The following is a 24,527-nucleotide window of genomic DNA, read 5'->3' as shown; positions in this document are numbered from 1 at the left end:
ATTACCCCGTGCAGATTTAGACTGTGGGAAGAACGTTCGTCTGGGCTGGGATTTTTACCAAGCCCGCAAAGGTTGAGGCGTGTGGGAATAATGAGAAGCTACAGGCTGGTACCCATGTTTCCTCCGATCCAGTGGGCATGAGCCAGGTAGCGTGGCTGGAGAGCATCCATTTATTCTTTCAGTTGGTGAACATTTATTAGGCGCCTACTGTATGTCAGGCTCCCATCAGTGCCCTGGGGGAGGCTGTGATGACCAAGTCACAGGTCGTGATCCTGGCACTGGGGACCCAACATTCTCTGGAGGGCAGACAGATGTTGAAAAAGAAAAAACAACTAAACAGTATGAGTTTAAATGCTCTGGATGAAATAGAATGGGCATAGGGGGTGGGGGCCATGTGGGGAAACATTTCAACAAGGATGCTCAGGAAATGCCTCCCAGAGAGGTGATTTCTGAGCTGAGATCTAGAGAGTGAGCCCTTCAGAGATCTGGGTGGGTGGGAAGGTGGGGGGAGGTCTGATAAAGGGAAAAGCATGTGCAAAGGGGTAAGGCAGGAGCAAGGCTGGCGCAGAACAGAGTGGCCGAAAGGGTGAATGTCAAGGTGTGAATGAGAGTGGCAGAGTCATGACACCAGGCCAGACATGTGGATTCTAGTCTGAGGGCCACGGGAAGCCAGAGCAGGAAGGATTTGCTTTTCCCGTTTTCCGGAGTAGGAACCAAGGCACAGAGATAGGCAGTCACTTGCCCAAGGTCACATAGCAGGTAAGCAGGTAAGCAGAAGGCTGCGACCTGAACTGAGATCTGAGAGCAGAGTCCATACCCGCTGTGACCCCAGCCTGTCTCACCCCAGTTTGCCCTGGGGACAGCCTTCATCAGGCCAGATAGGCCGTGTCTCTCTGCAGGTAGTGACTCAGGACCCCAACCCTCCCACCTGGGCCCCCTTGGCAGCCCGGGTCAGCAGCCAGATCAGCCCACGCTGGCCTAGAGAATCCCCTTTCTGGTAGGGGCAAGCCAGGTGACTGGCAGAGGGAAACGCCGCCCCAGAGCCAGCTGGAGGTGTGGGGAGAGGAGGCCACAAGACCCAGGTTCCCCAGGGTCAGCATCTTCTTTATGGTCCTCTCTGCAGGCCCAGTCTGGCCTCCAGGTCTGAGGCTCCCATAGAAAGAACTCCGACAGCTGCCCCTACCCTTGGGAGCCCAGTGGAGCGTGACTCTAGGCCTGGGTTCCCACATGCCCCTCAGGCTAGGAACAGATTTTGTAGGGAGGTTCTAGAGGCAGCATTGGGCTTCGTGTCCAGCCTCCATCCCCATGGAGGGTAACGCAGGGTGAGGACGTCTGGGTCAGAGGCTGCAAGGGGACTCACTGTGGTGCCATCCACAACGCAACTGCGAAAACTTTATCAGGGGCTTGGAAAGGGGTCCTGTGGCCCACCTTGGGTGCTCAGCTCAGTAGGACCCACCCACTCAGGGCTGCTACCAGCATGCAGCCCAGCACATCGTGCCCAAGGGTCACCTGCACTGCATCCTGATTTTCTTTTAAGATTTATTTATTTATTTTAGAGAGAGCATGCATGCCAGTGAGCAGGGGGAGGGGCAGAGGGAGAGAGAGAACCCTGAAGCAGACTCCCCGTCGAGCATGGAACCCCACGCGGGGCTCTGTCCCACGACCCCGACCCCGAGATCATGACCTGAGTTGGATGCTCAACCGACGGAGCCACCAAGGCGCACCCACAGTGTCCTGGATTTTATGACCCCTGGGGATGCTAGTCATCTCTGTGCTATTCCTGTCCTGGGCACCCACTGTTCCTGGGGCGCCGCCTAATTCACTCATTCGGTCCCCATACAGTCCTGTGGGAGGGGCCAGGCCTGATCCTTGGAGGGAAAACCAGGCCGAGAGAGGAGCTAGGACAAGCCAACACCGAGGCAGGCAGGGGAGCTGGATTCAAATCCACATTCAATTCCAAACCTGTGCACTAACCCCTGCAGAATACAGTATTTCCCCCCTTATTCTGGTTAAGCACGTTGTAGAAACGATGAAAAATCAATTTAAATGAAAAGGGAAATAAATTTGACCAGGACTTCCCCCACTCAGAGGTGGGGACTCTTAACGGTGGCATATTGGCATGTTTCTAGTTGTGTTACACTCACATTGCAGGTTTCGTACCAAATACACACTTGATGACCTACTTTTTTGTCTAACTAACAACACTGTCAACATGATTGCTTGCAAACCTCCCTTTTAAAGGCCACATGGGAGCCCAGCACATGCAGAACCGTGTATTTATAGCCGGCCCCCCATGTTGGACCTTAATATTTGTTTGGGGTTTTAATTTGCTTATTGTTGTTGTAAATAACACCGTGATGAACATCTTAGAGAACGAAGCTTAGTGCTCAGCTTGGATCTTTTTTGCTAAGAAATGCCATGACATTATGTCAGGTCCTTGGGGAGGCAGGGCAGATGGTGGATCCCCAGGAAGGATCTGAGGGGTGGGGCCAGGGAACACAGCCCAGTCCCGGAGCTGGGAGTGAGCGCGCTGGCATGGGGATGTGTTATGGGAAGGTGTGGAGCTCGCACCTGTGGGCAGGGAGCTGAGCAGCTCTCTTCCCATAAATGTCCACATGCCCAGGGCTCTGCCCAGCTTTCCCCCTTCACCTGCACTCCTTCCCCACCCCTCTCTTCTGGAGCCATGGCTCCAGCCAGATTCTTATAGCCTTCTGGATGTTTCCCCGGGTGTCCCTGAGGCATTGTGCCCCGACACATCCAAGCGGGGTGAGGTCATCCTTTTCCTTATGCCCTACACCTTCTCCTGTGTCCCCCTGTAGGTAAATGGCACCACCATCCAGCCAGTGCCCAAGCTAGGAACCTGGGTGTTGCCTTTGACCCTCCCTCTCCATTTTACCTCACCCACACCTCTCCCCAATGCATTTCTTCTCTCCCATCCCACCCCATGCTGTCTGCGGGGCAGAGAGAAGTGCTGGCTGGCTGTCCACCACAGGCCTCAAGACATTACCTTTCTCCAGAGGCACTGTCCCCCTGCCTCTAACCTCTCCCCCTTGAACCCATACCCCACGAAGGGATTTATTTAGTCATATGTCCCTCCTCTACTCAGAATCTTTCTGTGGCTCCCCATTACACTCACCATGAAGGTAAGTTGACCCTCATTATTGTGCCTCTCACCTCTAGGCCTTTCCATCTGCTGTTCCATCTGCATGTGTGCCTTTCCATGCACTGTCTGCCAGACGAGCTTCTGGTCCTCCTTTTAGACTCAGCTTCTGCCTTCCAGAAAGCTTCCATTTTTTCTTCCTATGTCTCTTTTCCAGAAACTTGGCCCTCCTTCTCCCATACCACCTTGTATTCTGTGTACAATTCCATTGAAACAGTCACTCCATATTATAGTATTCACTCGGAGCCATAACTATTGGGAGGGACATGTATTAGGACTTTCGGTTCTAAGTGACAAAGAGCCCTAAAGGAAATGGGATTATCCGCTCACACGACCTCAAAGCTTTAGGCATGACCGGATCCAGAGGCTCCCATGTTGACCTTGGATCTGTCTCTCTTCTGCTCTGAGTTTGGCTTCCCCCTGCACTGGCCTCCTTCTCAAAGGGCTCCATGGAAAGTGCGGCTCCTATCTTTCAGGTTTAAGTTCGAGCTCAAGTACAGAGCTTCTCTCTCCTGACAATGCCAGTGAAGTCTGGGCCTGCCTGTCATGGGCCCAGCTCAAGTGCCATGTTTGTTCCTGGGAGTAGCATCAGCCCATCTGAGCCCCAAATACTGAGGGGGATGCAGGGGTGATTGCCGAGAGGGGAGGCAACTGGGCAGGGGGAGGTTTGGCTGTTCACTGCAAGCCTCAAGACCTCTTCCCTTCCTCCAGGCAGGACACATGGCTTTCTCTCACCTTAGTCCCCTCCACTGCCTAGACTGGGCCTGGCCCAAGGCAAGTAGTCAGAATTCTATGGCTGAAGATGGAAGTAGATGGGGAATTAGGGCTGCTTTGTGGTCAAGGAATGCTCATGATCCTAGGAACTCGGGGCTGGGCAATGGGTGGCCACACTTACTGGTCCCCAACCACACACACAGCCCAGTACAGCTTTGTAGATTCCCATGAAGATGCTGTGGCATTGATGTGGTCATGGAGGGTTGCTTCCCTCTCATACAGGCCTGAGGCCTTTCCACTCTGATTCCGAGGAGCAGTGCCAATCACCAAAGATAGACCCAGACAGACACACAGACATACACACACACAGAACCCTCCAGTGGAGACAAGCCAGAAGGGCTTCCTGGAAGGGAAAGGGGCAGCCTCCAACCCCACTGTGACCACAAAACACCCTGTGACCTTCCCCAGACACTGCCACACACATTCAAGCCCTGTCCTGACCCAGCTCATGAGCATGGCCTTTCCCACTGCTTGTACCGACGCCTGTCCTGTGCTCCCCCTGCCTGGTGCCCCCAGCATCAGCACAGGGTTTCCCAGCTGGGGACCCTCAGAGCCCTGAGGCCAAGAGGGCCTCAGGGGAATAACTTTTCTTTCACGACCCTATTTATCTAAATGTTTATAGTGGTGTAACTAGCCCACTGGGTACACCATGTACCATAGTGACAGTAAGTTAGCTTTTAAATAAAAACTATTTTTAGATTTAAGAAAAATATTAGTCAAAGTAGTCAGAAAGGTGAGAGATGGGAGGAGCTGTGAGGTTGGCTTGGGACGCCCCGGATGCTCTCATTTCAGCGGGGGGAGTAGGAGAGTGGGGAGGTGTTAGCCCTGTCTTCGAACTCCGCTGCCCAGTGAATTTCAGTTCAGTGAACTTCCCAGCAGCCCAGCCGGCTCAAGAACAATAGCCGCACTAGCTAACACTTCTAGTGCAAGTAGGCTGTCAGGCCATGGTCTAACCGCTTTGCACTTGTTAACTCATTTAGTCCTTACCTACAGGTAGAGGGACACGCCCTGTGAGCCTCAGGGCATAGATGGGTTTCCTGCCCACAGTCACGTGGCTGGTGGCACAGGTGGCTCCCGGCCTTGACCATCAGGCTACATGGCATGCTGAGAAGGAGCAGCACCTTGCGGGGCGGGGGAGCAGGACAGGAGTATAGCACCTATTGGGAGAGGCTGGGAGCGCATACCCCAAGGCACACTCAGACCCATCGGCTCTGGCATAGGGTCTGTCACTGGTCCATCCTTGGCCAAGCCCTTGGCCAGTGGTGCCTCTCGTTCACAGTCACGCCCGCCCTCCATCCCACTGGGGGCCCTTGCAGGCTGATGAGTGGAAGCTCGGAAGGGCACAGGCTGTTCCCAGCACCCTCTGCTCCTGCTGGTTCTTGCCCTCTGGTGAACAGGACACAGAGTCCCAGCCTTGCAGAAGGGACACACCAAGGCACGCCCAACTCCCACACCTCCTCACCCCTACCAGCACAGCCCAGATGCAGCGGGAGCGTCTGCAGGGAGTGTCCCTCCTGGCCTCGGCCAGCTCCGTGGACTAGGGCTGTCCTTGGCCAGCCTGGCACAGCATGGGGAGAGAGACTGATGCCAGCCCCGTGGCTTCCAAGTCTCCATCGGCCTGGGCTCCAAATGGCCTTGAGAAGCGGCAGCCATGGTGTCTTAGCAGCCTATCATGGACCCCTGCAAAAGCCATCCTGGGGCCAGGGGCTGGGCTTCTCCCCTAGGACAGGGGACAGGACACCTCAGTGGGATTCGGTCTGTTGCAGACAGAGTGTTTGCCAAGCTCCCGGGAGTCCGTGTGCCTTTCCAGAGATAATTGCTCTAGCTGCCTCCTCTCTGCCTCCACCGTGTGCACGTGAGAAGCAGAGGGTGCAGGCTCAAGGAGGGCTGTACACGAGGCTGCCAGGCCCCCTCCCAGCTCCAGGAGCCCAGCCCATGGCTGGGATCAGAAAAGCCTGTGATTTGGCAACTCAGCAAACAAATTTAGAGATTCCATCTGGGGAAAGAAAATTGCAGAAAGCGACGTGCAGTGCGATTCCATTTGTGTAAAGTATAAAAACGTGGGCAAGCATTGTTGCCCTTTGTGGGCGCCCATATGGGTAGGAGCAACGTATAGGAACGATTCACTTTGGGGTGAAATCACTGTGGGGATGTGAGGAGGGAAGGGCTGGGGAGGAGGGAACAGACGTGGTGATGGGGTTTCCATCAGACCTGTCACGTCCTAATTCTTGTAGTAGCAGCTGGGGACACCAGAGTTCATGGCAGTTGTCTTTGTGCCTTTTGGTGTCGTGAAACTAAAATTTAAAACACTTCACAATTTAATAGGATACCATTTTCTAAGGTCCATGTAATTCTTTATGTTTTCTATAGGACTATAAATATAGCTACATGCACTGAAAACGTTCAAGAAGGATGTGCTCCAAACAGAGGACATCAGTTACCTCTGCAGAGGTGGGCAAGGGGAGTGGTCCAGGGGATTTTCTTTTGTTCAAAGAGGAGAGGTCTTCAGGTTATTTGTGCCTTTAAGGTTTTGTTTCTCTAAAGTGTAAAGCTTAAACTAAAAAGAAAAAAAATCTAGGATTTGAAAGATTTGAGATTTGAAGAGTCAGAATGGGGATGGTTCCGTGTTTCCATGATTAGGACAGTTGGGGGCCTGAGGACGAGGGCCGGGGCTCCATACTACCCCCATGGAAGAGGTTCGATCCCTGGGACTCCAGAGCTCCCAGCCTGGAAGGTTCTGTGACCTGAGGATCTGTGGACAGTGTGCTCCAGCTCTTTCTGTCCTACCTCTTCCCAAACACTGTTGTGCTCCTTTCATGCTGGGGACAGATGGGGGCGCATCAGCAGCGAGTGCAGCAGCCAGACGCTCCCTCTGTGAATGTGCCTATCAGCCGGCAGGCTGGAATTTTCCAGCCGGGGAGAGGAGTCCTGGATGTGGAAAATTTCCCCACCAGCTCTTTCTCAGCCACTTTCCCATTCTAGTCCAGGTGGCTTCCAGGGCCCCACAGTGACAAGGTGAGAGTGGGGGTGTGGGACGATGGGCATTTCCAGAGGGACCTCAAGAGTGAGTAACAGCTGCTGCTGTCCCAACACCAATTCCCACAGGGCCTCAGCTCCGTGGTTTTTGGAGACTTTGTGAAGCCTGGCCCACCACCATCAGAAATCAGAACAGCCCCGGTGTCCTGTAAACCCTTGCCTACACTCTTGACGTTTGTTTCTGAATGCTGGCGTCTTCATCATTTGCCCTATTTTGAAATTAACAACGTAACATAGAAGAAACAGACATGTAAGTTTATAAGGAAGAAGTGCCAGGAAGCAATGAACATGCCGAAGGGCGTCCTGCCCCCCATGATGTGTCAAGTTGAGACCTCTCTAGGGGGTCGTAATCCACCTACTTCAGAAGGTGACTCTGAGAATTCACTAAACATCGGATCTGACAAAACGATCCTCATGAAGCCCTCATGGTTGTAGTGTTGTTACGTTTGCGTTGTTATTAAAATCTTGTGCTAGGACACCTGGGTGGCACATTCGGTTAAGAGGCTGCCTTTGGCTCAGGTCATGATCCCAGGGTCTTGGGAGCGAGTCTCACATCGGGCTCCCTGCTCAGTGAGGAGCTTGCTTCTCCCTCTGCCTGCCATTCCTCCTGCTTTGCGCTCTCTCTCTCTGACAAATGGATAAAATCTTAAAATAAAGCAAAACAAAACAAAATGAAATAAAATAATCTGGTGCAACTTCAGTCAGGAGAGACGGCGGGGCTAGAGGGTTAAGAGCAGGATCTGTAACATTTTAAGCCCACAGCAATGCAAATTACATCCATGACAGCTTTCTTCTCAGGAAGGGAAGTCCATGGTGTAGGAAGACTGGTTCCTCAAAGATTTGCTTCCAGAGAGTGAATTGGAAAGCATCGCGCAGTTCTGATGTCATTTACCACCGCCACTCAGATGAGCGGCTCTACCCCTGCTCCATATGGGACATGGAGCCAGAAGACCTGGGTCCCAGTCCCTCCTCTGCCACCCAGTGCTGTGCAACTTGAGGCAAGTTACTCACCTTCTCTGAGTTCCATGTTCTCCACTGTCAGGGAAGGAACAAAACTGAAGGATGCAGCATTCCTCCTTCCCCTAACTTCAGCGGATCTCAGAGTCGGGAGAGAATAGGGAAAAGGGAATGGCCCTCTGAGCTGCCAACCAGAGACGGGGCATTCATACCTCTTCCCTCATGTAATCTTCCCAATGAGGAAGTTTCGCAGGTGCTTAAGAGCGGGGACTTGACCCACACACCCCTGGCATACCGCTCACCAACTGTGTGACTCTGGGGCAGCTGCTAAACACCTCTGGCTTTAATTTTCTCCCCTTAAAATAGGATGATAATCTTATCCTTCATTGAGGTTGTCACAAAGATCATAATGGACATAAAAATTATGTACGTGCATATATCTGAGATAGGTTTTGGATTCCCGATTTATGGATAGGGAAACAGACTCTGATCAGTTAAGCATCAAGTAAGAAAAGAGAGAGAGATCTGTGCATGAAAGAAAAGTAAATCGGTGGCGGGGATTGGGGGAAGAGGACGGATGTGGACCTTCTCAACTTCACCTCCTTGTGGCTCATCCACTCCAGCCACACTGGCTTCCTCAATGTTACTCAGATACAAACTCTGCTCATTTCTGCCTCAGGGCCTTGACACTAGCTCTTCCCTCTGCCTGGAATGCCCCTTTCCTAGAGCTTCCATTATTCGGGTCTCAGCCACATGTGCCCTCTTGACCACCCCCTCTGATATAGATGTCTTCCTCCCTCTCTCCCACTCTCTCCCTCCCTTCTCTGTCTTCTGCTTTACTTTTTGTCCTCATCCTTACCATGTAAAATTAAAAATTTGACTACATGTAGATTTCCCATCTCCCTCTTGGGATGTAAATACTATGAGAGTGTTGCCTTTTTCATCACTAAGTTGCCTGTCCACGAGGAGTGCCTGGCACGTGGAAGGTGGTCAGGAGTGTTTATCAAATAAATGAGTGAGTGAGTGAGTGAGTGGGCACCACAGCTAGACCAGATTTTCTCCCTGTCTCCAGGACATGGCCAGTACAAATAATAACAGCTGTGCCTCTGTGCAGCCACTGTGTGTGACAAGTCCTCTTGGAACCTCTGTGAGTTAGGCGTTATCCCATTTTACGGTAGCATCAGTCGAGGCTCCCAGAAGGGAAGCGCCTTGCCCAAGGCCTCCAGGCCCTTCGGAGGCAGAGCCAGCCTTGGAATCGGTAGGCCTGCCTCCAGGGCGCCAGCCTGTGCCTTCCATGGATCGCATGTCTCTGTGCCAAAGGCAGAGAAGCCACCCTGGAAAGCAGCGTCATCGCAGGCACTGGGCAGCGCGTGCATTTTAGCAACAAGATTTCCAGGTTTCCAGCGACAGCCAGGAAGGGGCCCCGGGCAAGCTGCGGTAGCCTCGCACCCGCGCGGGCGCTCTCCATCGGGCGGGTGACTTTGCCGCGAGGGCGCCGCCGGGTGGCCGCGCCTGATGCTGCAGTTGTCATGGCGACGAGCGCTTCGGCGATTGGTCCAGCGCGGCCGCACTACGTTGCTCCTTGGGCGCCTGGTTGGGGGGTGGGGGGAGGCTCGCGAGCGCCCGCCCCTCCTCCGGATGCTGCGAGAGCAAAGCAGGCACAGACTCCCCCCAGCCCTCCCCTCCTCCCGGCGCTCAGCCACCCCGGATGTGCGGGAGGGAAAAAGCCCGAGGTGTTCCCAGGTAGCGTCGAGGCCGACGCCCCCGCCCAACCTGGCGACCATGGTGACTGGACGACTTCACAGGCTTCTGGGCACTGTGTGAGCCCTGCTGTGCCCGGGGCCCCTCGGAGCCTGCTGCTGCCACCCCTGCTCCCGCCCCAGCCTGGGCGGAGGAGCCCGCCGCCCCCGGGAATGTGACTCGCCCCTCGATTTAATTTTATTCCCTTCCACTTCTCGCCTGAGCATCCTGCCTCTCCTCTAACCACGCTGAGCCTTCCCAGCGGGAGAGGAAGAGAAGGGGAAAACTGCCCCCAGACAGGATGGCTTGCAGAAGACGCTACTTGTGAGTATATGTGGCAGGTTATGCCTGAAACGCGGGGCCAGAGGCCAGAGGGGTCCCAACTGAGCTTGGAGCTGGACTGGGGGCTTTGGGGGGAGGGGTGGGCTGCCATGCAGGGGGCTTGCAGAGGGAGCTGGCCACCAGGCAGAGGTGTCAGCGTTTGTCCCCTGCAGCAGAGGTATTTGTTGGTGGTGACGAAGAGAAAAAGGCTGTTAGTCAGCAGGTCTCCATTGGGCCATGAAATTCCTTATCTCTGAGGGCAGGTAATCCCCCAAAATGCATATACAGGGTCTTCTACGCCACTTCTTCCATTTTGGCTTTTGCTAGAGCCCTCAGCATGTCTATCGGAAGAAGCCTCTTGTGCCCCGCTCATTCGTGACCAGCGCTCCAGCCAAGCCTGATGGAAGGTTGGCCGGAAGGTTGGGGTGGGGACAGGATGCTGTGTCCTCCACGGACAGGTGAAGGTCCAGCCCGCTGTCTTGAGCAGGGGGCATTAGTGTCCTCCTGGGCCACACAGGTGTTCGGTGGGGCCAGCGGCAGAGCACTCGTCTGCTGGGCCTACAGCCAGTGGCAGAAGCTGTTAAACTCTGCATGGGGTGGTGACATCACGGGTCCGGGTATTTTTGGAAACCCAAGCCCGTGCCTCATTAAGCTAGGCATCCCGGGGGGGCCTTGGATTAGAACGCCAGCTTCCCACACGGCTCTCTGGGGCTCTGCACTGTGCTGTTCTGGGGTGAGCAACCTTTGGGCTCTGGCCTTGCAGGATCTCTCCTCTGGGACTTGAAGCTATAGGGGTGAGACGCAGCTCCGCATCCCCATCTGCTACAGGCGGCCTGCCCAGTGTCTCAGATGTTCGGGGCTGCTCAGTGACCTCAGACCTTGTAAGGTTAGAGAACCGAGGTGGACCCTCTTGGGCTGGGCTCAGTCCCCAAGACTAGAAAGGAGAGGCCTGGAGCATTATGGAGGGGGGCATCTTGGGAGCCCCTCCAAGGCCTCAGAACCCTGTAGCATGACAGGGACCTGTGGAGCCCTGAGTTAAGGAGCACCTATCCCCCTCCAGGGAGGGATAGCTTCTCACTAACAGACCGTGAAGGAAAATAAACATACTTCTTGCCATTGCACCAGCAGGCCCAGACAGGAGCCCCAGGGGGCGATGAAGGTAGCCCGTTTCTATGGTTTTGCTGTGATGTTCATTTGCTTTTTCGGTGGAAAAGCCCACAGGTTGGTTTGTTGATGTGCGCAGAACACCCCGGTGTTCTCACTCCCCGTGACAAGGCCCCAGCTGTATTTTTGGAAACAAATAGTAAACCTTTCCCCAGCATGGTACGGCCGCCACTGTTGCTGGGAACAGGTCCTCCCAAGGCAGCCTTCTCCCAGCCACAGCTTTGCCTGGGCTCAGGAGCTACTTGGTCCTATCTGCTCGTGATGTTCCCAGGGACACGGTTGCCATACAAATTCCACAACTCATCCCAACACCGGCAGAGACGCATTCTGTCTGCCAGGAGCCCTGGACCCTGCACCCTAACACATCGCCCCTGGCAGGTTTGTCCCCTAGACAGCCTGTCCTGCTGCTTGCGTGGGAAAGGGGCTAAGCCAGTGTAGAGGGAGGGCCTCTGGGGGGCGCTGGGTACCCCCTGCCTCTCATTCATGTGGGTCCTTTTATGCTTCTCCAGCTCTCAGACTCCCATGGCCTTGGGCTGTCGCATCCAGGCTGTTCGCCCAGATGCTGCCACCAAACCTATGGGTACAAGAGCTTGCAAAGGAGCTAGGGAGTAGGGGGTGACTGGGGAGGTGTCATTGCCCCCAGGTGTCATTACCCCGTGTTTTTATGTAAAGATTGGAGCCCGAGAGCTGGCCTGCTGGATGAGGCCTCACGGGGGCCTGTTTGGTCCCCCACTTCGCCCTCACCCAGAACATCTGCTCTCCTAGCCCCTGCTGCTCCACCTTTGTTTCCAGGGCTTTCGATGTGGCAGGGCATGGGGGGTTGAGGGGATGAGGAGCTAAGTATCTGTAGCTATTTAACTTCTGGAGCAGCTGGAAACTCAAGCATGGTAGCATCTAGCCAACACACCCTTGCACTGTTGGGTTCCAGAGCCTTCTCTGCCCCATCGGCTCTCACCAAGTGCTGTAAAATGCGGTATTGTTGTTCTCATTTTACAGAAGAGGCAATTGAGGCTCAGGGAGGGTAGGAGCTGGGCTGAGGTCACATGGCTGTTTCATGCTGTCCACTGGGCAACGGTGTCCCTCTTCTGGTAAACCACAGGCTAGAGTTGACAGAGTCACTCCAGTGTCTCCATGCATGGCAGGATCAGGGTGTCCCAAGTCCTCCATTTTCTTGTCCTTCAGCCTCTGGGTCCCGCTGAGTCGGCCCTAAGAGTGTTATGGAATTTGGGCTCTTTCTGAGAGTGGGCGTCCCCCTGAGGTCTTGGTCACTTATGGCGGTGGAGCAGCGAACAGAATAAAAGGTGACAACAAAAACGGGAGATTTCTTAATGAAATGGGGGGAATCATGAGGCCTCCAAGAATCAGCTCCTTAATCAAATCTGCTAACAACCGAGGTCGTTACTGTACTGACAGTTTAATTAATGGTGTCTTAATTAAGGTCAGCCCCCTTCTGACTGTAACTACACATAGCAAGGTAACCGCCGTCTTACAGGCAGGTCACATCCTGCTGCTTGAACATGGGAAGCTGGATTCCATGCAAACACTGAAGTTAGCAGTGAGTGTGCTATTCAGAGCTTTTGGGGGAGGTTGGGGGTTGGGGGGGCCAGTCTCCTGCTTATGCGTTTGTTCTTTCCCTGGCTCGCGCATTCCTTCACTCTGCCTGGAACTCCCGGGACCCCTCTATCCATTCCTTCGGGGTTTTGCTCTAAGCACCAAATCAAGCTTACAGATCCCACCTCCCTTGCCCAGCACGGTCTCCCTCCACCCACCACGAGAATGTCAGCCGTACTAGGGCAGAGATAGCTGCTGCTACCTCTAGCATCTCGAAAGGCATGGGCATATAATAATTGCTCAGCAAATCTTTGATGATTTACAGTGGGCATGCAGGATGAATGGGAGGAAAGGGCACTCTGGTACACAAATGTTAGGCCACAGTTACAGGTATCGCTGGCATCAGCTCATTTCACCTTCACGGTAACCCTGGGAGGTGGGCTGTTATCCCCTGTATACTGGCAATGCCACTGAGTCACCAAATAATGCCCCAGGTGACACCCCATCAGGGGGTAGAGTGGGTCTTGAAGCTGGTCCCCCAAGCACAGCTCTAGTGCCCTGTTACACTGAAGGTTTTTACTGGAAGTAGTTATGTCTGGCTTGTGAGGGAGAAGATGGTGACAGATGACACTGACGATGTGGGTAGGACCGAGGGCAGGAGGCATCTGGAGTGCCCGGAGGGGGCTCACTCTGCAGGCAGTGGGCTGTGGGGAGCCATGGAGGGTTCCGGCCAGGGGTGGGGACCATGTTTACATCACCAGACTGTGGGGGAAGTTGAGGGGAGGCTGGACAGGGCTCTCAACTGTCCTTATCCATAGCAGGCACACGTGTCCCCAGAGAACAGTGACATCCCCTGGGATGTCAGGTCCCCTCAAAACCCCACACCCCATTCAGACTGTCAGGAGTACTGTGGGAGAGGTAAGGAGTGTGGTTTGCTCCCTGCAGGTCTGCTGAAGGAGGGGACTGGGGAGCCAGGGTGCTCCTGAGAATGCTCGTGGTTCACTGTCAGACCGGTTTGCTTGTAGCCAACAGGGGCCACATTGTTGCTGGGTGCTGACTAGGCACCCACCAGGCCCATTTGAGGCCCACATTCCCTTGCATGCCTCACCCACCAGTTTGCTGGCACCTGCTGTCTGTCTGCCCCTCACACTCACCCCTGCCCCTGCATTTCTGAGGCCCTGGCCCTCCCAGGGTCTCATAGAGCAAGAGAAGGACATTCTCCTGCACCTCTGTCCCTGCCCTGCTTTGTGATCCTTGGGGCAGGCCTCTTGCCATCTTGGGCCAGCATGTCATCGGGAACGAGAGAGGCAGGGTCCCCTCTTGCCAGTTGTCAGTTAGGCAGGCCCACTCAGGAGGGTGGGAGGAGAGAGGCCAGCGCCGTGAGAAGCGCGACCTGCATTTCAGACATGCAGACTCTTTCACACACATGCAGCTCTGTCTGTCCCACATGCTGGGGACATGGACGTGGCATCATCGTCCACGGACGGATCCATTCACCCCACCCAGTCTGCGTCCCAGGCCTGGTGGGCCGCTTACTGTAAGCAGCACCAGCCCAGAGCAGCGATAACCAAGGCCACAGAGGCCCGAGCCATGGAGAAATGGAGGGAAGAAAAGTGGGGGCCCCGAGGAGCAGTAGGGTGGTCCCGCTCGCACACTCCCCTTCTCTGGCTCCGTGGCTGCCTGGCACTTCCCGCTTCTCCGGTCCTGCCTTCCCTCACTGCACACCCCAGTGCTCTCAGGAGCGCTCTCCTCAGCTGCTCCCTCCATCAGGAATGCCCTTTCTCCCCCTCACTCCAGACCCCAAGGTCCAGCTCATGGCTCTTTCTTGACCTCCCCAAGCAAACTGGCCCCCACGCTGGGCCCCTGCCTGCCCGGTGCTCCCCTTTGCCACCGTGCAAGTCCCCTCCATTGTTGCCAACTGCCCACTTCCCCATTTCCCCCATCAGACTGGGGGCTTCCAGGCAGGGCCTCGCCTCTGTTTCTCAGCACCCCTGCAGGCCCTGGCCTGGCAGAGCACCAGTAACCTTAAAAGGGGTTGTAAAGGGATGCTTGGGTGGCTCAGTCGGTTAAGGGACTGACTGCCTTCACTTGGATTATGGTCCTGAGGTCCTGGAATCAAGTCCCTAGTTGGGCTCCTGGCTCAGTAGGGAGCTTGCTTCTTCCCCTGGCTCTGCCTACCACTCCCCCTGCTTGTGCCCTCTCTGACAACTAAATAAAATCTAAAAAAAAAAAAAGGTGATAAAATACACATAACATAAAATTTGCCATTTTAACCATTTTTAAGTATGCCCTTCAGGGACATTAAACATGTCCACATTGCTGTTGAACTTTTCCATCTTCCCAAACTAAAACTCTGTCCCCATGAAACACAAACTCCCCAATCCCCCGCCCCCCGCCCCCAGTCCCTGGCAGCCACTGTCCTACTTTCTGTCACCAGGACTGTGACTGCTTCAGGGACCTCATGTAAGTGGGATCGTACGGTGCTTGTCCTTTTTGACTGTTCATGCTGTAGCCTGCGTCAGAACCTCCTCCCTTTTTAGGGGTGAATAATACTCCATTGCGCCCGTTGTGTGGGTAGCCCACATCTTAATTAATTCCCCCGTCAGTGGACTTGAGTTACTGTGAATAACACCGCTCTGAACATGTGTGTGCTCATATCTCTTCAAGACCCTGCTTTTGATTCTTTTGGATATATACCCCGAAGTGGAAATGCTGGCTCAAATGGTAATTCTATTTTTAATTTTTTGAGGAACCATGATATTGTTTTCCATGGTGGCTGCCCCATTTTACATTTCCACCAGCAGTGGGGGACGGTTCCGGGTTGTCTACTTCCTCACCAGTATTTGCTGTTTGGTGTTTGGGAATTTTTTATAATAGCCATCCTCCCGGTGCGACTTGGTCCGTCGCTGTGGTTTTGACTGACCCTTTCTTTGATAAAGGCAGAGTGAGGCAACCTCCCCACCTCCTGATGAACCGCCTGGCCCCAGGGACCCCTGGCATTGACTCAGGAGGGCTGGGTTAGGCTGGGCACCCAATGGGGCCTCCACTGACTTCACAGGGGCGTCTGTCCCAGTGTAGGTCTGTCTGCTCTGGGCCCTCCACCCAGAACCTAGTCCTCCAGGGGGCCTGGACCCTTTGGCTATGACAGGCGCACAGTGGGTCCTCAAAATTTTTAATCATAAAAGCAATACCTGCTTCAGTCTATTTTTTGGTGATTATTTATTCATATAATTGAGAGAGTTCTTCCACGTGATATAAAAAATGTCTGTATGCAGTGCAAAATCACACCCCTCCCTCCTTGTCCCTCTATCCAGAGGCCACCGCTGCGTCCACTTTCTTCAGGTCCTTCAGAGAAGTTCTACATATGTACCTATGTGCTTTCATCTGCCAAGCTGGCAGTTCTGGATTTGAGCCAATTAAAAGCTCAGTTTGGGGGTCAGGAGGCTCCAGGTGGCTCAGGGAGTTAAGTGTCCGACTCTTGATTTCAGCTCAGATCATGATCTTGGTGTCATGAGATTGAGCTCTGCGTCTGTCTCTGCGCTCAGTACAGAGTCTGCTTGGGATTCTCCCTCTCCCTCTCCCCCTCCCCCAGCTCGTGCTCTAAGTAAGTAAATAAGCAAATAAAATCTAAGGGGGAAAAAAATCTAAGGGGGAAGAAAAACGCTCAGTTTGGGGGGACATGTGACCAACTAGGCCTTAAAGGAGGCCCCATCTCCTTCTGGTGGGACACCCTGACCAGCTAGTTCCACATAGCTTCACCATTGTCACCTTGGCTGGCAGTCCAGATCCATCCTGTTGAGCACAGGTATTAGCGCCTGTCCAGCACCTGGCCTGGGCTGGAGCCTGGGGAACAGCAGCCCCTTGCCCTTGGGGAGACAGATGCAGGTGGAGTGGCCAGTTTGGAGACAGAGAGTGAGTGCAGGGGGCTTTCAGCAGCGACGCCCTGCCTCCTTGGGGTCCCTGGAGATGTGGGCAGGCATTCTGGGGGACTCGAGGGGAGGGGTCTGGTCAGCAGGGGCCAGAGGGGCTAGTGTCCTACAGTGTGGATGGCAGGCCTGCACAGCCAAGAATCTGTGAATGTCTAACCGCATAATCCTGGGAGTGAAAATCCATGCACACATAGATAACCAAGCCTGGGACCTCACTCCATTCGGCATCCAAACCACAAAACGTGTTTCATATGGTTTTAATATACAGTGCGTTTTCCAGGAATGCGACTGCTCTTCTCGCAGTCGAGGGAAGATCAGACATTGATAGGCTCAGAGCTCTGCCAAGAGCTGTCACCGAGGGCAGCTTCCCCACCCCAGCCCCCTGCCCCGGGGCAGCGACTTGTCAGCAACCTCCTATACCCTGCCTGGACTGGAGCCACCGCCACCTAGAGAGGCAGGGGACTGACTTCCTCATGATGCCCTGAGGGACAGCCAGACCCACCGCATCACGCCTGGTGCCCTGTCTCCTCCTTATGGTTACTTTCCTTCTTTGCTCTCTAGATTGTTACAGTGAGGGCATTCTGTTGACTTTTTTTGTGTCGATAGCCGTTACATATGAACTTGATGTCATAACAGAAGGCAGCAGCACAAGGTTAGGGTTCTAAAGGACGAGGGATCCTTGTAACAGAACTGTGGTGTGGCTGATCTCTGAGGGTGCGTATATGAACCCGCACACGTGATAGAAGCCCGTGGAACTGAACACACACCTGCACACGTGTGCGTGCTCACACATGGACACAAGTAGGAGTAAAACAGGAGGTCTAGCATGGCGGACCGCACCTCGTCAGTATCAGCAGTGGTATTGTCCTACGCTTTGTATAGTAAGACGTCACCACAGAGGAAGATGGGGTAAAATATAAACAGGACTTCTCTGTATTATTTTCAACAACTACAGGTGAATCTATAATTGCCTCAAAATAAGAAGGTTTATTTTTTTTAAAAGGCTAACAGGTGTTGGATCTAATGGGCTGGAGTCCTGGTGACCATGAGACAGGAAGATGGGCAAACCCCCAGGCTCAGTCCTTCCATGAGAAGCCTGTGTGGTCACCAACCTCCTTGAGAGATGACACCCCTTGACCCCTTCTCCCCAAAGGCAGCACCCAACCAGGGGCCCTGGGGCCAGCTTCCTCCCCTTCCAGAAAGACAATGTAAGCCCCTTTTGCTGCCAGCTGGGGCCTGATCAGCCCTGGCAATAAGTTTGAGGGTCTAGAACTCTCTCTGCAGACACCCTCACTCTCCCGGAAGCCCCCCGTCCTGAAGCCTAGACTCAGCCCCACCTAGAGGCGCCCTCGGATGGGCCTGCCTGCTCCCTCCTGCTCAGCCTCTGCCCAGTGCCACCTCCATGAGTGACAACACAGCCACCTCCTTCTTCCCTGCCCCCCGTCCCTGCTCCCGCCTCCCACCCAGCCACAGGGAGCTGGAAGAGACACAAATCGAACATTGCTTCCGATGCCATTCAAAGACAAAAATGTAACCTAGCCAACTAAAACTAAAAGGTTAAGGGAAGCAAGTGTTTTTGATGAGTCCGTCGTCCTGCAAATTGACTTTTCAGTGAATGGGCTTTTGGCAAATTGACTCGTCACGGGCTGAGGGAGAGCTGGGACGAGGCCAGTGAGGCTGGCAGAGGCGGGTTCGAAACCAGACAGAGTGCAGTGTTGGCTTGGGGCCCCACCCACCTGGGATCTTGGGGGCCAGGCCCCCTGAACAGACCCCCTCCCCACCAGAGGATTCTGGCCTCCCCTCTCCGGTTTACCCAATTCTCTGAGGTTGAGCCAGGAACATGAGGCCTGGGCTGGAGATGCCCCATGTCTCCCCCTGTCTCCAGTCACACCTGACCTTGCCAGACGCTGGTGCCCTGGCCTGTCCTCAGAAGAACAAATCGCCCAATGGTGACAGGCTCCCACCGGAGCGGCCTCAGAGCTCCGCGGGCGGCCAATCTCAGCGTGGCTAATTGCAAGATGTTTTATTGGCTCCGGCAGTTTCCTTCCTCGTCAGGACGGTCCCAGCATCTGTTGGAATGGTTAATAAGGGAAGTGATGCATTTTTAATCACCGCAACCTTCTCTGCAGTTCACAGCCTGTCTCTCGCAACGCTTGCTGGGTGCTGAGATAACACAGAGAGCCAGCCTTCCTCGCATTCGCTCTCATTATCCAATCAGAGAGAAATGCCCGCCTGCACCCAGTTATCACCCAGAGGCCTGCAGGTACCTTCCAGGTCCCTCAGTCCCCCAGCCTGGGCCAAATCCAGGCGCTAACCATCCCCAGGGCTGCTGGGTGATCAGGCTGCCCTGGCGGAGCTCCCTGAGACTGGGCAGGCCCTGCAGACTGGAGGGGCCCACCTACTGGGGTTCTCGAAGCCTTTTCTGATACCTCCCCCTGTCACAGGGCCCAGTCACCCTCTGAGGAGCTGCTTGGATGGAACCCCTTACCTACAAGTGTGGCAGTGTGACTTGGGGCAAATGACTTAAACTGTCTGAACCTCAGTTTCTTTTCTGTAAAATGGGGCCAATAATTCCAGCTTGGCAGGGTGGCCCTCAGGATTCAGTGAGGTAATAAAGCACATGGTGCATCTGTTGCCTAAAATATCATTCTCGTCTCCTTCCTTCCCTGGATTCTCACTGCACAGGGATAGGCTCTGAGACACGCTGAGACTTAAGAAACATGGATATCTGGGAAGGGGAGGGAAGCCAGGCTGGGGTTGGGGAATGTGTTAATCCAGGAGCCTTTGGGCTACAAAGGACAGAAACTCTAGTCAGAAGAGACGTGAGTGGTTACAATCAGGGCACAGCCCAGGGGCCTGCTTCAGTGTGGCTGAATCCGGGGGCTCCTCTACTCTGGTTACCATCTCCTGCTTGTCCTCCCCTGGGTCCTGTTCCCACGTGGGGGCTTTGGGGCTCACGGCCATTCCTGACACCCTCTCCATGGCCCAGGGGAGGCCATGTGCCAACGGGCCAGCCGCTGTCACTTGGCTCCCTGTGGAGCTGGGCCAACAGGGTCACCCCCACCTGGCCCACGGCCCTGGAGTGTAGAGGTGGATTCGCATGTGCGTGTTTGTGGGCAAGAGGCCATAAACTGAGGCTACACGCAGCCCACTGAGTACGTTTGGAGCCAGAAGGCGACATGGGCCAAGCTGGCGACCTCAGCTCGGGCGTGGGCAAAGGCACAGGGCTACCAAACCGCAGCTAGGCACTGGGGAGGCCGGCCTTCACCCAGGCACCCGAGCCTGAGTGCCAGGGGCTGTGCGGATGGGAGGACAGGGTCTGCAGCCAGGCGTGGCTGCACAAGTCTCCAGGACTCCCCAGTGCTCAGGACCAGCCTACCTTCCACCACAGGCTGCCATACCTCCCACTTTCTTAGCCAACCGTGGCTTATAAACAAGAGCCATTTTTCTTACCATTTCATCTTTTCTCTTTTCCCCAGTAGTATATATCAAACAACAGCAAGATTTTTTTTCTAAAGCTGCCTAGGGCATGTTGTGTTTCCCCCAAAAATCCTCTGTCTCAGATGGCCCTCACCTCGTTTTCACCAGCCCCTCAGGCAGGGAAATCGCGTCTCTGCTTTGCCTCCCAGGGGAGGAGCAGTATAGGGAAGAGGCCAAGTGAGGGCTACAGAGGCAGGCATGCCCCACTTCTGTAAAACGGGCCATTCCTGGGCCCCCCCACCGAGGCCAGGGTGAGGACTCACGGGGGTGACTGCAGACGGCACACAGGGGTTGTTCGGTTCTTGAGAAAAATCATTTAGCAAGGGCGAGGGCCTCGGATGGCCTGGGCTGCTGCCGCGGGCATGAACACCCTACCTTTGTCCTCAGCACTTCCCAGTTTATGGAGCAGTCAGTGAGCGGTACGTGTGCGGCTCAGAACCACCCCAGAGACAGAGCACGGCTTCAGGCCCTTCCATAGAGGAGAAGCTTGAGTCCCCGGGAGGCACGCAGCTCATCTCAGGGTCCCTGTGGGCTAAGGGGGTGGTCCAGGCATGGGTCCTGGGCTCAGCTCATGTGAGGACCCTGGATCAAGTCTGGGTCCTCCAGGTGCCCTCCCTCCTGTTCTCGGGGCTGCTGCTTCCTCCTGGAGGCTGGGGCTAAGGGTCTGCCAACCCCAGAGCCCCCTGAGCAGTGTGGGGCTCCTCTCCTGGACACACAGGGCACCCTCCCCTCCAGCAGGCTTCCCAGACTAGGCTGTCCATGTGGCTTTGTCTCCGTCCAGTGCTTATTCCTCAGACATGCGTTGAGCCTGTCATCAGGCCTCAGACAGAGGTCCCTGCGACTCACCCCCTAGTCCAGACAAGGTCATAAGTCCAGAGAGGGCAGGGCTCTCCCGAGGGTCACCCAGCCCATCAGTGGAAAGCCAGGGTGTGGACTCCAGCTTGGGGACGGCAGTGCTGCTCACCCCCTCTCCTAGAGCCACGTCTGGCTCCCTGACATTGAATATGTATCAGATCATGAGATCTCCGGGCTGGGCCCTTAGGAGCCTTCCCGCCTACCCCGGCCTTGCTCCCTGGCTCCAGCCACGGCCCCTCCATTTTGGGCCCTGCAACTATCTCTATACTGACTGAGGGAACAGAGACCTTGGGGTGCTGTGCCAAGGAGATGACACTGAGGCAGGCCTTAGGGACAGGTCAGAGCCCGGCGCAGAGCAGCCCTCAGTGTTTGCCAGGTAAGAGAAGGACAGCCTGTCTCCTTCAGCCTGAAGTTTGTTTTCTGTTTCTCTCTCTTTCATCCAGAAAGCACTGTCCACGGGGCACCCCCCGCCAGGCCTGGGCTGGGTGGGGCGGGCGTGATGGAAAAAGCCAGAGGTGGTCCTGTGGGGAGGCCAAGGGCTTGACAGAGCAGAGTGCCCACTGAGGGTCGGCCTAAGGCTGGGGGACAGGAAGGGAAAGGAAGACATCAAAGGTGTCACAGGCTACACTATCCAGGATCTGGCTTGGGGTCTGGGTGGGTGGTAGTGCTGTCACCAAGATGGGCCCCGCTGTGGTCAGGGAGGAGCTGGGGGAGCACCTAGCTGAGTGTTCTGTAGGTTGGAGTTGTGGGAAGTCAGGGGCTGGGACAGACCACCAGTGGGGACGCTGTCTCTCCGTCCACCCCTCGGCTCCCCACCCCAGAGGTCTGCCCTGCCCAGCCGGCCAAGGATGCCCCAGGCCTTCTGTGTGGGCTATAGCCACCTGCCCAGAGAAAGCTCTGTGTCCTGAGCAGAGACCAGACTGTGGGGAGTAGAGCATGCTGGGAGGGTGTCTTGCAGCCCCTGAAATAGCAGCCCCCACACTGTGGCCTTCACCCTGAACTGCTTTACTCTCTAGCTCCTCCCTCTTGTGAACGGAGTGCGTAGGTTGGGGCTCCCCTTTTATCCAGAGACCACCACACCCCTGGATCCAAGGCCTGGGAGTGCCCAAGAGCTCTGCCAACCAACACCCCCACCCCAGAAGGCTTCAGGGTCTTCTGCTGCCCTTGAGCTGTCCCCCATACTGAGCTGGGGTCTGCCTCCTGCCGCTCCGGGCTGGGGTCCCTTGTCAGCTGTGCAGACCTGCCCCTTTCTCTCCTGCCCCACCCCCTCTCCAGTCTAGTCTGCTCTGAAGTCAAGAACAGCACCCCAGTGCCCTCTCTTCCTGTGTGACTGGGGCCAAGCCCCTTCCCCTCTCTGCACCCAGCTGGCTGTTCTGCAAGGTGGGGGTGATCATAGAACCTGCTCCCAGGCTGGTCGGAAGGGCAGAAGCCACATGCCCAGTGCTCAGCACACAACAGGCCCTCGGCATGTAGTGGCTTCATGGTTACTGGCTCCTCTGAGCATCGGTTTCTCGTGAGGTTTACAATAAAGCACCTAGCCCAGGGCCTGGCCTGCAGTGGGTTCTGCAAATGTTCTTTGTTGTTTTAGCTTTCATTTAACTGAACCGAATCAACACATCCAGTCTGCAGGGGCAAATCTCCATGAAAAGAGCTTGCAAGGGGAACGTGAGTGATTCATCCCCCCCCAACCTTCCCCCCCCCCCCCCCCGGTCCTGGTTCCCCGCTTTCAGTTGAAGGGAGCCTGGTGGCAGAGTGGCCTTTAATGTGGTTGTGGAGTGTGGCCACAAAGGTGGAAGGAGCAGGGTCACCCCCCCGTGACTTGCTCACCACGTGACCCTATGCTTGGTGGCCTGAGCCCTGCCCCACCCCCACGTTACTCCTAGCTTTGTGCTTCAGGCTCGTACGTATGCAACCGCGTGTGTGTGCACACTTTTGTGCATGCCTGTGTGCGTGTGCGCATGCTCACGTGATGGTCAAGGTGTGGGTCTGAGAGCACATCCGTGAGTCGAGGTGCTATTAGCGGGCCCCGTGTAGGATGCGGAAGGGGACACAGTGCCCACCGAGGTCCATGGCCTCCAGGAGGAGTGCCCCGTGCCCACCGTATTGCTCCAGGGTCAGGGGCTTGGGTTAGGGAGGGCCTCCCAGCATTCCCCGACCACAGAAGAGAGCTGCCCTTTACCCCTACACCTAGACATATGTCTCCTTCACCTGGCTTAGTCTGCAGTCTGACGGGGCTCAGGGGGTACTACTCAGCTCCAGAGTGTATCGTTCGGGGAAAAGCAAGGGCAGTGTGTCCAGGAGAGGACCTCTGTGTGAGGAGCGAGTACCTACGTAATATCTACAGCTATGTGTATATGCATCTGGGTATATTCGTATAAAGACATCCTAGAAGAATACCCAAGAAACTGCTGACTGGGACTCCCTGGGGGCGCAGGGAGGGCCTTGGTGGGCGCAGGGCAGTGGGGAGGGACACTTTAAACTCTATCTTTTTTATTTATGTTTGAACCGTGAGAATGTGTTCACTATTTAAAGTTAAATTTTTTAAATGTGGAAGTTGCTGAGTTTGGGGTGAATCCCCTTGTTTTCTGGCTATCCAATGCCACCCCCCCAACCCCGGCCCTGGCCTATTCCCAGCCCTACAGGTGAAAGATAACCTCCGGGAACACGTGGCTCAGCAAATCTTCCACTTTAAGGTTGTGTGGGGTCAGAAAGTTCTCCCGGTTGGGGGTCAGCTGTCTGGAATGACCGTGCATGACGGGGAGATGGAGAACAGGGTGGGGAACAGAACCCTGATGACCCAGGACAGGGTCTGGGGTGGGGGGTTGCTTACCAGCCAAGAGGCCTCAGGCCTTGGGCAGGTGCGAGCCCCTCTGAGCCTCAGTTTCCTCATCTATAAGATGGGGATAAGAAACTCCAGCCGCCCACAGGCTTGAGGATTAAATGAGACCCTGTCAGCACCTGTCTGAAGAGCCTGGCACCAGGCAGGGGTGAGGCTGAAAACCCAGGAAGGACCCTCCAGAAAGGCCAAGGGGACCCAGTGGGTTTGCTGGAAGCTGCGTCTCTCCTGGAGATGGGCAGGGCAAGGAGTCCCAGTTGGGAGGGACTCAACACACTGTCGCCTTCTCCCAGCCTCTGTTGGACTAAAACGCCCTGAGCTCCCTGCCCATCAGCAAATTGGGCCTAGGATTGACAGGACATGGCAGTCCCAGATGCAGTGCCAGAGGCCCTGGGGCACAGGCGTGGCCAGGTTCTGAGCCACATGTGGAGGCCTCAGTCCACTCCCCCAGCCAGGAAAGACTCTGAACGTGCTCTCACCTGCTGCCCTGTCCTGTAGACACCTTCTGCTGGTGTCTCTGCCTTAAGAAGAGAATACCTGGTGGGATATTTTGGGTGGCATCTTTTCAGCTGGGATGCTGGAGTGGTGGGGTTGAAGGTCTCAGTAGGCCTCCTTCTCCAAGCCAAGCTTTATTCCTGCAGCAGATACCTGGCCTGCCCCCCCAAAAAGAGGACCCTTGCCATGAACGTGCTCCCCTGGTTCCCATTTCAGGCCTTCTCCTTGC

At 55.3% G+C, this 24,527-nt stretch overlaps 1 protein-coding gene across 4 annotated transcripts in view; it reads left to right on the top strand.

The window, feature by feature from the left end:
- IQSEC1 (IQ motif and Sec7 domain ArfGEF 1) overlaps positions 1-24,527 on the top strand; it is a 375,511-nt gene that overhangs the window by 198,520 nt on the left and 152,464 nt on the right. The window contains exon 1 of one of the 4 annotated variants that reach the window (XM_047743527.1): positions 9,578-9,991. The exons of the other annotated variants lie outside the window; for them this stretch is intronic. Within the exon in view, the coding sequence (XP_047599483.1) occupies positions 9,969-9,991 (23 nt within the window). The 5' untranslated portion in view covers positions 9,578-9,968. Of the gene's footprint in view, positions 1-9,577; positions 9,992-24,527 lie in introns of those variants that run through there. 4 annotated transcript variants of the gene reach the window in all.

This window comes from Lutra lutra, chromosome 1 (genome assembly GCF_902655055.1).
Source record: "Lutra lutra chromosome 1, mLutLut1.2, whole genome shotgun sequence".
In the NCBI taxonomy this organism is placed as follows: domain Eukaryota; kingdom Metazoa; phylum Chordata; class Mammalia; order Carnivora; family Mustelidae; genus Lutra; species Lutra lutra.
The sequence above is the reverse complement of the archived record's forward strand: the minus strand, read 5'-3'. Positions and strand labels throughout refer to the sequence as shown.